The 12,090-nt window shown below is 38.1% G+C and overlaps 1 protein-coding gene across 2 annotated transcripts in view; it reads right to left on the minus strand.

Annotated features, from left to right (window-relative positions):
* Positions 1-473: 473 nt before the first annotated feature.
* scin (scinderin) overlaps positions 474-12,090 on the minus strand; it is a 66,562-nt gene continuing 54,945 nt past the window's right edge. For both annotated transcript variants that reach the window (XM_003222131.4, XM_008112597.3), the window contains exons 12-16: positions 11,151-11,328; positions 10,747-10,868; positions 6,453-6,530; positions 3,339-3,399; positions 474-2,153 (exon numbers count right to left, since the gene is read on the minus strand). In XM_003222131.4, coding sequence (XP_003222179.1) covers positions 2,020-2,153; positions 3,339-3,399; positions 6,453-6,530; positions 10,747-10,868; positions 11,151-11,328 — 573 coding nt within the window. In that variant the 3' untranslated portion in view covers positions 474-2,019. The remainder of the gene's footprint in view (positions 2,154-3,338; positions 3,400-6,452; positions 6,531-10,746; positions 10,869-11,150; positions 11,329-12,090) is intronic.

Genomic DNA, 12,090 nt, shown 5'->3' on the forward strand with positions numbered 1-12,090 from the left:
AGTGTGAGTTTCCCCCCTTGTAAAGTGACCTCTATTTTACAAGTTATGTAAATCTATGATGAGAAAATAGGATGCAGATGCACAAACCTGTTTGTTTTGCATATTTGGAGACAAGCTTTGAAAATAATAGTTTTGCAAAGGTCTCTCTGCATATTAGATACTGTAATGAGGGTACTAGACATTGTGTGTCTCAGTGTTACTACTATGTATTCAATGCTCTAATCTAATGTAACACACCAGTCAACTCTGGGGTAAGAAGTGGGTTTAAAGGAGACAAAGAAGTCAGATGTGCAGTGGCTGCATCAATTCCAAGAATATTGCCAATAGGCAATTAAATTTTTAAAATTGCCTGTAGAATACACTAAATACCAGACTCAGTCTCCATAGTAAAGTGAATAGGAAAATAAATTCCCCAAATATACCATCACGTCAAAACTGATTAAATTAGAATAAAAAAGACATGACACATTCAGTTTGTTGAGACTTAGAAAGCATTTATTAATTGGCAGAAGATACATACATCTTTTCTTTAATTTATTATAAAAAGTAAGCTTCCATTATTGTCCCTGTAGAAACTTTACAGTTAATGTCACTTTTTGGCTTCTTAGATATATTGAAAATATAAGTAATGTTGTATATAAAAGTCCAACTAAGCTAAACATGTGAGCAACAAGCTCCTGCCAGAACAACTGCATGAAGAAACAAGCTTCCCCATGTGGTTTCCATGCTGGATTAGGAAACACACAAAGGCAGACCATGAATTTGGAAACACATCCAAAGATGTATCCAAATAATAATCTACATCTATTCTCATTAGTAGTTCAGACTGTGAAATGCACTTACCACATCTTCCATTTCATGTAATGCAAACTGCTTGGGAAAAAAAATTGCATACTGCTTTATAAACTGCTTCTTACATTCATTCCCAGTTCAGCAAGCATCTTTCACTCCTATTCCTACCATACTACAGTCTGGAATTTGTGATCTAGAAAAATGTGTGGAAGAGATGGAGATTCTCATGCGTGGGTGATATCTTTGACCCAAAAATGATTTTCATATCATTTCTAAATCACTAATCACCTGCATATTGTGCACCCAAAGCAGTAAGATGATGAATAACAGTTTTGGCAGAGAAGCAAAATATATAGATTCAGCAACAAGAGCACAGATCTTCATTTTGAACCATGGTAGAAAGACTAAACCTTTTTCTGCTAGGGCTCTTACCAATCACACAGGCTAGTAGGGTAACCCAGAGCAGGACTGAGAAACAAATAGCCCTTCATATATTGAACTGCAACCCCCATGATTACTCACCATCCAGGCTACAGCCAATGGAAGTCTCAGTCTCCTAGGATTTGAGAACTTCCCTGAGCCAGTGCTAGTAGGTAACTGTATAGCTCTCTGGAGCCTGTAAACATCATCTTGTGGAAGATGAGCTGTGATTACTATCTGGGACTTTAACTAAAAAAAATAAATGAAAATTGCAGATACTTACTGACAATAACTGAACTGAAAGAGAAGCTAAAAAGACTACACCAACATTATGAGCCAGGAAAAATTCTCGGAAAGCAGACCAGCTTTTCCCAAATGCTCAATGACATTATTCTGTGTTGCACTTAAGGCGATTCACTGATTGCGACTCATAACAGGGAAGAACACTCCAGCACATAATAAGACAGAAGAGAAAGCTATGCTGCTTCTCATACTTGAAACTCACATTAGATCTAGGAGAAGTGGGACGTACAATAGTAGGGGGAAACTGCATAGCGGTATAAGGGATTCCGCTATACATCTGTATAATCCAAGGATTTGAGGAAAGGGCATTTCTAGCTACAGCTGTGAACATGAATCTATGTTTATAAAATACATATATAACACACACATTATATATCTCTCTTTCATTTGCACACACACAGACATACATACACAACTAGGGCATGGACCACAAGATATATACACTGATTTGCAAGCACATGTTTAAAGCTGCTGGAAATGGCTATGCTCTGTTGTTGAAGCTTCTCAGTTTTGCCATTTGTCATAATCCCAGGCCAAAAACCAGCCTGTGAATGTTGGAGGTTCATAGCCTTGTTTCACAATAACAACTGGTGTCCCTTTATCTCGACCAGAAGGATCAGTCTCAATGTAGCGCTTGGCTGAAAAACACAGCAACATCAATTATGTTAATAAGAGGTTATTACTGCAAGATGTAGATGTACAAATTACTGTACATGCCATAGCTACCACCATTAATGATTCTTAGACCTCTTCTCTATACATAGACCACTCCATGTATACTTTTTCATTTATGTGTAGCTCTTCTATTGAAATGAAAGAGCAAGCTTGTTCTAGCGAAGTATATCTCTATCATTTTCTCTGCCTCCCATCCTTACCCTGGCCCTAACACACTGCATCAGTGTACCTGATAGCAGAAAACTGTCAATGTACTACTCCAACACCATTCCTTTTTGGTCCACATACCAAACCATTTTTAATAATCAATGTAAGTGACATCTATTTCAGGTAAAGAAAGACAACATAGTCTACAACTCAGAATTACTATGTTTACTTCTGATTGTTCACCACATCAAAAAATTGACTCTCTCTATTATAGAAACATGAGTCAGTCTGCTCTGAAGGGCCTGGTTATTATTCTGCTCTTAGGTAATTTTTATGCACACTTACTTAGAAATAAGCCCCATTGAATTCAATGGACTTTTGTCCAAATGAGCTTCCACAAAACTGCACTATATGATCCTTATGTACTAAAGGTTCACAGCCTCCTTTCAAATAGTGGTCTCATTGGGATTTTATTTAAAATTGTAGGAATTGCAAAACACATACACAGATGAAAGGCAAGCATTATATCTGCTTTCACTGTTTATGTAAGCATGTTTAATCAGCGTATGAGGTATACACAGAACAGCAGTGTCAAGAGGAGAATAATGGCAAAGAGCTCTAAGACAGGCTGGCTCATATATCTACAGTGGGGAGAATCAGTTTTCTTGGTTTGATGCAGAAGTAGCAATAAAGAACCAGGATGCCACATCTCAGTTCTGTTCTTCTCTTGCCATGGGCATCATATATGCAATTGGGCATGGGTTTAAACCCTGTCTAGAAACGCCCAGAGAAGTGTTATTCCACACTCCTTTACAAGAAGAAAATCCTGCTTATGTCACAGTGCTGATGTGAAATCGGCCTGGAGTCTTCAGAACTGATTATTGTCTCCTCCAGGAAATGTTGCTCATTTATAACAGCATTTCAAACATTATTTTCTATTCATATAAATATTTTGGCAGCCATTATAATTAACACTTAAATGTAACTATTTGTTTCCTTACCAGATTTAACAGATTCAGTGCGTTCCATTTCATTTGCATCCTTGCCAATCCAGACAAATACCTAGACATGACATGTAGATGTTGCTGTAAATCAAAAACTAGAAAAACACTAGTGGTCTGTAGTCACAGATGATTATCATTTCAATGAATATTTTAAATGACTTGTACTATGACTTTCCTTGTTCATAGTTTTGAAATTGTTTCCATGTCATTCCAAGATATCAGCCCAAAACTGTATAGTTTCCTTATTTTCCACACCTTTGTTAGTTATCACATTATCCCCAAAGCCCTCAATCCTCCATCCACATGTCCTGTTTAGACAACTGTTGTTTTTTAAATTAGAGAAAGGAGAAAAGTTTGTTAGAATGCTACAATGGCGTTGTCAGTGTTTTTGGCTCCTGTTGGTTTCCAAGATCAATTAAAAATATAATTCTGATCTTCAGGCCTGTAGCCGGGGGCGGGTGGTGTTAGGGGTTCAACCCCCCCCCCCCCCCCGAAATTTTTCAGATTAAAAAAAATTGGTTTACTCATGAATTTTAACTGGTTAACCAAATCCTCATGCTAAGTCTATGAGACGCAAAAAATTAAGAGTCCCTCCAGGCACTATCTCAAGCAGATATTGACAGGGCTGTAGCTGGGGGGGGGGGGGGGGGTAGGGGTTCACCCCCCCTCCAAATTTTCAAAACCCCTCCCGAATTTTTTTTCTGGCTACGGCCTGACCTTCACACCATTTCATATCTTGGGGCTTTGGTACACTTTTGCCTGTCCATGCTCTAAGATCTTCAGCAGAAACTCTTCTACTGCTATCTAAGGTGCAGAAGATTGCTACAAGGAAATGGACTTACACACCAAACTATCCAACTGTGGCATAGTCTCATCAAAAGTAGAGTGCTTAAGTTATGTCTGCTCTCCATGTCATTTCCATCGACAGGAGAAATCCCAAGCTCTTCTACCCCTCCATGCATTCATTTTATGCCACTAATTGTTTTGAATTCCATTGATTGTTTTTGTGGTGCTTTTCAAATTTGTGGGGTGTTAAAATTATTGTTTAGTTGCATGCCTGAAGGTACAAACATTTTGGCATGACATTAAAAAGGCGACCTTTCCAAATTGTATGCCACGACAAATTAGTTTGTTAGTTGCAGTGCATAGGTGTATTACATAAACACAACAAGAAGCCTCTGTGTCTCTGTGAAATAAGGAATAAATCATTTGTGTGTGTGTATGTGTATGTGTTTATAAGGTTTTCACTAGATATGTTGTGTCTCCATACATTTGGTAGTAGAATTGAATTTCTGTGTCACAATAATGTGTGTCACCAACATGAAATGTTTGGAAAGGTTTGTATTAAGGTGTATCTGTTTTTCCTCCTCCATTTCTCTAAAAGGAAAATGTGGCTTCCTCCCTTTAACTATGATGAGAAACCACAAATGGTTAACATTGGCATATGTGATTCCTAGAATAACAAAGAAACACAAATACTTCACATGCAATATGTGTATGCATGTGTACAAAACCCTCATTTCATATCGGACACTCATAAAAATGATGCCTTGCACTAGAAATGCATTCAAAGAACACACACAAACAGGCACCCTCCTGTTTCTTTCTTTCTTTCTCTTCTTTTCCAGCTACAATAGCACCTGAACCTTCCAAGGCATACAGACAGCTGAGGAAAGACACAGGCTGTTTGGTAGGAAATGTGTTTTTCTTTTCCTTCAGTGGCTCAGCAGGGGAGCATTGTCAATGGTTGTTTATATGTGGACTAGTGAAGAGGATAATAGCTCTGTCAAGATGAGGAGGCTAGTGGGACAGCAACTAGTGAACCATAAAGGAAAATTTGTTTGGTAAAGAAAAAAGGCATTGCCTCTGAAATCCAGATACAACCAATCATTCCCTCATATGCTCTAGCAACCAGCCACCGACTGTGATGTTTGTGACAGTATTTTTGCTGTCAACAATGTAGGACAATACAGGATAGTCCTTCTACCCTCAGCCCCACCAAATAAACATGGCCAGTTGGTAGGGCCCTTAACATGTTATCATATGTCTTCACTTATGAAATTTGCTTATTGTTCATGTCAGAGTTGCCAGATGTTATGTTGAAATAGGAGCTAAGATCTATGATGTTTCCTTGGCAAATAAGGCAAGACTTGTCTGGCTGATGAGTTATGGCAAACCCATTAATTTAATAAGTGTTTCTTAAGCAAGAGATACTCAGAGGTGGCTTTTCCAGTTCCTTCCTCTGAAATATCACTTACAGCACCTGGTATCCATTGGCAGTTCTTCCATCCAGGTATTGACCAGGGCCAACTCCACTTAGCTTCCAAGATCAAACAGGTTTTGGTGCCTTTAGGGTATTTAGGTCTTGCAGGGCTACTGCATCATAGAAAATAAATCTAATTACAGTTGGTGCTTTTCACACTACATAATTATAGCACTATAATTTAACTGTAATTGCTATGCCTATATCCTATAGAATCCTGGGATAAGCAGTTTAGGGAGAGGCATTCAAATAGAGAACTCTTGTGCTTTCCAAAACTATAAACACTAAAATTCCATAATATGTTACCATGGCAGTAAACTTGGAATCATAGTAGGTATGTCTACCAAGTTTGGTCCAGATCTATCTAGCCACTCAGAAGCCATCCTGCAACAGCCATCCTGCAACATACATACATACATACATACATACATACATACATACATACACATCTTCATTTTTATAGGATAGTGTAATGTAGTATAGATGTTCCCCCATTCATTTTTTCATAAAGCATTCACATTTATTTATTTTACTCTTTTAACTATTTACTTCATTACATCAATTTAATTACATTCAGCAGAGGGGGCCAAGAATCAACTATGTGTTTTACTTTAGACTACATGCAGCTGACATTGCTTTTGAATCTTTTCCAGATACATGTTGTGCTAGTTTTCTATTTTCAGGGAAATTCAGCGGCAAGAAAGGCCTTTCAAATATATGACTCCCCTCCCTTGAGTATGTACATCCATTCTGCCAGTTGAATATCCTTCCTCTCAAAACAGTTCCACGTCTAGTTTCTTTATGTCTCTCTCTTGCCAAAGAATTTTATTAAAGGAAAAGTGTTGTACCTGATCCCAAGTGTCTAGTAGCATAACATCATCTTCAGCCAAATCATCCTGAGTGAACTCTCCAGGAACCTCTTCAATCTAGAATATAAAATAAGTAAAATTTACTTTACTGTTGTTGTAAACCTTCCAAGCAACTTCCAACCTATGGTGACACTAAAGCAAATTTATCACAGGGTTTTCTAGGCAAGATTTGCTTGGAAGAGCTTTGCCATTGCTTTCCTCTAAGGTTGAGCAAGTGTGACTTGCCCAAGGTCATCCAATGGTTTTCCATAGATGAACAGGGATTCAAACTTTGGTCTCCATAGTCAGAATCCAACAATCTTACTGTACTGTATATTCCCTGTAATGAAACACTACAGACGTCTCCAATTTATGTATGAAAAGCAGAGCACTGAAATACTGCAATTGCATGTCAAATTAAGCTTGGACCCCTACCATACTCAACAAAAACCATAAGTGAAACAAAGTAAAATAAACCCAGCTTAGTCTGAAAAAGGACGAAGAGATACAGCTGCAACAACAGTAAGATATAGAATTAGAGTTATGATCTGGTAGTCTGGGGTCAGGTCAAGATAAAACAAGACTGGAGCCCCGAACAAGGAAATAAAACAAAAATGCTGATAAAGGGCTGGAAGCAGTGTCAACAAATAGGACTGTCTGTAATTGTTATGATTCATAACATTATTCTTGGCCAATCTATGTGAGAAGTGAAGGATCCAGAGATAGTTATAACATGAAAGCACTGTGAGAATCTTTGCCCCAATCACAGGATAGGGCATTTTAGGATGGTGAGTTTGAACGAAATAAACTCAAAGCAAAAAAAAAAAAACCTGTTTATAAACCCCAAAAGAAGGAACATTGGTTTGATTTAGGAGGTATTTTCTTGGATAGCAATAGCTCAGTTCCTTCTAAACTACTGGTAAACCAAGACCCCTTCTACACTACCATATAAAATCTAGATTATCTGTTTTGATCTAGATTATCTGGCATGGCAGTATAGACTCATGTAATCCAGTTCAAAACCAATAATGTGGATTATCTGCTTTGATAATCTGGATTATATGGCAATGTAGATGGAGCCTAAGAGAGGAAAAGATGGTATGGCTTAATGCTATGGATTTGCAGTTCAGTAAGGCACCAGAACTCTTCGACAGAGAAGGCTAAACACCTTGGAAAACTACTACGGCCATTATCAAAAAGCACTGAGCCATGACAGTGAAAACAGTGTGAAACTGCATTAATTCTACAGTCTAGCTGCACTCAATGCCACCTAATGCCTAGCAGACAAGAGAGCAGTAAAAACATCTGCAAAAGCCTCTGTTTTTGCCCCAAAATATAGGTCATGCCACTGGACAGAGATGTAGGGCTCTGTGCAATAAATCAGAGGACACTGTGTATTTGTTTCTTCTTTCTAATCTTGAACATTTGTTGTTGCAAGAAAAAAGATGGAAGATGTGGTGAGAAAGCTGGAAAATGGCCCCTGGAATCCGTGAAATTCTATGAATGTGATAGGGCAACTGCATTATGAAAAACTTTGTCTGGAAGCCTCCAAACTGACATTGCTGAGGTTGTGATTCAGCTCTCAGGAGCTGATCCGGACACTGATTATAATATAATACATAATTTATATTATTAATCAGTAATATACATAGTGTGCATTTACTGCATTATTAAGCTTAGGAATGATTTCAATAAATAAAATGGAATAAATCTGTCAAGATAACTAGAAACCAAGCACATCACACTAAAACCCAATTAGCAAATTTCCATACAGAACATTGTGTTTTGTAAATTGGGACAGATGCATGTGGGAATTTGCATTGCACCTGTTACTTTTCTAATGACTAAGTTGCCAACATTTGATTAAAGCTACCGAATAGAGAAAATGCTAAGAAATTCATCTTCCTCTCCCTTTAGATCATTAACAGAATGTTCTAGTTCTGGAGCAAAAGAATTGCTGCAAAATGATGCAGCATGCATCAATCCATCCACTTTAAAGAAAATCTAAGCTTTCTGAAATACTTCCTAATTACAGAAATACTGATCCATTAAAATAATCTGTCCAAAGGCTTCCTTTGTTTTTATAAGAAGATATTGTGAGTAAGACCAGGGAAAATGAAAGAAAAGAATAAATTTCCCCCACTTATTTTTATCTGATCATCCATGTCTCATAAACATTGTTTGTGTGGGGTTTTTATATATATATTAAAAAGCTGGCTGGAATTAACTCAAGAAAAAGATATAATCTTTGCTTATTCTGGGCTTGAAGATTCATAATTTTTAATTACTCTGTTGTGTTTTTTTGTTTCCATTTGCAGATCACATCTACTTTCTGTTTTTTGTGTGCCATTGGAAAAACTACAATTAGCTACCGTAGGCAAGATGTAGTACTAAAAAAACATGTTTTCCATGTTCATTTCATATTCCATGTTTCTCTAACCACAGGGTTCAACTACCAATTTTACCTCAGTTGACTGTTTCACCTACTGCAACATCTAAATTTAATATCCAGCATTTTCCAGACTTTAAAACTATTCTGTACTTCTCTTCTAAATCATTTAAGGACTGTCTGCACCTTGTCTATGACAATGATAGTCTTTTGTCTACAGAGAGGATGAAAACTGTAACCTTTGGTCTAGAAACTATAAATGGATACAAACAATAACTGTTTACAATCCTGGGTTGCTGTGAGTTTTCCGGGCTGTATGGCCATGTTCCAGAAGCATTCTCTTCTGATGTTTACAATCCTCTTTGTACATCTTAATTCTCCATATTGTAATTCTGTCTGTTTGCAGCAGGGTTGAAGAAAGTACAACGGATCACATAGGGTTCCTGAGGACCATAGGTTCCTTCTTAGCAGGAACAGAGGGACATTTGGCTCATCTCCACCCTATTTTTTTTTTTTAGAAAGTTGGGGTGAGGACAAAATGAGATGCAGTCAATGAGTGGAGGACCCTAAACCCTAGCAGTTGGCCACCCTAACCTTTGGCCACTACTAGCCAGATTTTTGGGACTTTTTGCTCTTTCCACATTCCTGCAAATTTTGTGTCATGTAACCCTGAAGAAGTGTTCTGGTGAGCTCAGTTGTTGGGCGCATCCATGACATGTTAGTGATCCGATACAACAAGGGTTGGTAGCCCCAAGGGATAAGAGAGCCACATCTGCCATATTTTGAGGTCTTCTCTACCTCTGCGATTACACATTCACATTTTCATCAAATCATAAATGACATTCTAGTCATGTCTGTTTGTTGCTTGATTGTTTACAGCTAGTGTTTAAACAAATATGTGGTGGTATGAGTTTGGGGTTTTCTGCTGAATTTTTTATATAAAGGTTTGTTTTTTTTTGAAGAATTGAGGAAATCCTTGGGGCAAGGGCTGAATCAAAGTATTCCTAGGCTAAATGGTTTCTAGGATTCATATTCTTGCACTGAAGGGACTGTTCAACCTTGAATTCTGTTTTCAGCCCAGTTATTTTTTTTATGTCTAACTGAGCAATGTATTTGAGGTGAAAGAGATAATATCTCATGTGCACTCAGAAGTTTGTTGCTGTGTTATTTGCCATCATGTCAGTTTCAACTTATGGCAAGCCTGTAAACGGAAGACCTCCAAAGTAACCCACAGTTCTGCTCCGATCTTCTAAATTCAGGATAATGGCTTCTTTAATTTAGTCAGTCCATTTCTTCCTTTCCTACTGTCTTTTACCTTACCAGGTATTGTGCTTTTTTTTCCTAACAAGCCATGTTGTTTCATGGCATGCCTTAGGTATGTTAATCTCGATCTAGTCATTTTGCCTTTTGATAAGAGTTCAGGCTTGATTTGTTCTCAGATCCATTTATTGGTCATTTTAACAGCCCATGGTATCTGTGGAGCTCTGTTCCAGTGCCATATTTCAAATGAGTTGATTCTCTTCATGTCAGCTTTCTTCATTGTCCAGTTTCATCATCTACTTAAGGAGCTTATCTAGATCCTTCAGTTCTGTCCTTCCGAGTCTTAATTTCTTTCTAAAGTTATCAAAACTACAACACATTTCATAGAGGTTTGATCACAATGTCAGAAAATACATCAAGAAGACAATAAAAAGATAGAAAGGCAGAGTTACCAGCTACAAGGTAAAACTACAAGAAAAAAATGCCTGAATAACTATACTACTACAAATCTACTCCTTTGTATCTTTGTGCCCCACAAAACGTATTATCTATTTCTGTACAAGAGATATGAATAGTCTCATTCAAAACACAGAGACAAATGACAATCAACAGAGAGAACAGAAAGTATTCACACTTTTTACTTACTATGAACCTGCCAGTCTTATTGGAACAGCCGTAAAGACGCGGAGGATGGTCTTCTGACTCAGACAGTAATTGTGCAGATGTCTGGTAATTTTTCTTTCCACCAAGGGCACTCCAAAATTCCCCTACAATATGCAATACAGTAATTCATCAGTGAATTAATTCACAGCAAGAAAAATATAAAAAGGGAATTGCCACCTACTCAACCATCATCTATCAATCTTCTTTCTGTCTCCTTTTCCTCCTCACCCACTACCATCTCTGCATGTAAACTGCTCTCTCTTAATCCTACTAGGAGAAAGAGAGAGCACACACATATATGTTTACATTTTCACTCTTCATCCCTTCACATGGATAAAGGCACATTCCTGGTTGTCAAGGTCTGTCAAGACTTTCCATGCACTAACCTGGTTCCTGGCCTTCTTCGATCCTCGAGGTTTGACATTTCAGGACACCAGCTACATAATGAGCTCCATTTTCTTCTTCTTTGCTTGCTCCTTTGCCAACCCAGGCATACCCAGAGTTATTTGGCAGTTTCAAAACAAAAACATCATTGGAATTCAACGAGGTTGCATCAACATCAACCTGAGACAAAACAAGACAGTTTCTAGTTTTATTTAGTTCTATTAGGCCAGTATGCACAAGAGAAAATTCTTTTCCTGTAATGGCCCACCTTATTCTTCCATCATATTAGAGGACAGCTTAGCAAGTGAAATAAGGATTATAAATACAGTTCCACTCTCCAGCACCTTGCCATTGCTCCATGTCCCTTAGCATCTGCTGCATGAGGCAGCTGCCTCTATTTGCCTAACAGGAGGTAGAGAGGAAACCAAGCACTCCATTTAGATCAGAGGTTCCCAACCTTTAGGCCTCCACATGTTTAGTTTACCAACTGTTTACCAACTGTTGGGAACTGTGGGAGCTGAAGTTCAAAACACCTGGAGGCCCAAAGGTTGGGAAACCACTGCTTTAGAACATGTAGTCCTTTTAAGCCACTCTATCTCCTTTTCAGGTGGGAACTTTGAAATTTGAAGGATGGCACTACCACAATATTCATTTTGTCAAATATTGACATCATGGTGGTAGCTCAGAATAGTATGAGGAAAAAAAGTAGGATGACCTTTAACAGCAGCAGAGGTACAGGATGAGTGCCACCAGGCCTTCCCTGTTGTGGACACTGTGTGCCTTCAAGTCATTTCTGACTTATGGAACACCTATCACTGGGTTTTTTTGAGGCCGAGAGTGTGTGACTCACCCAAGGTTACCCAGTGGGTTTCCATGGCTGAATGAGGAATTGAATCCTACTTTTCAGAGTCATGATCCAAAGTTTAAACTATTATACTATGC

The sequence above is a fragment of the Anolis carolinensis genome, chromosome 6 (genome assembly GCF_035594765.1).
Source record: "Anolis carolinensis isolate JA03-04 chromosome 6, rAnoCar3.1.pri, whole genome shotgun sequence".
NCBI classification, from domain to species: Eukaryota; Metazoa; Chordata; class Lepidosauria; order Squamata; family Dactyloidae; genus Anolis; species Anolis carolinensis.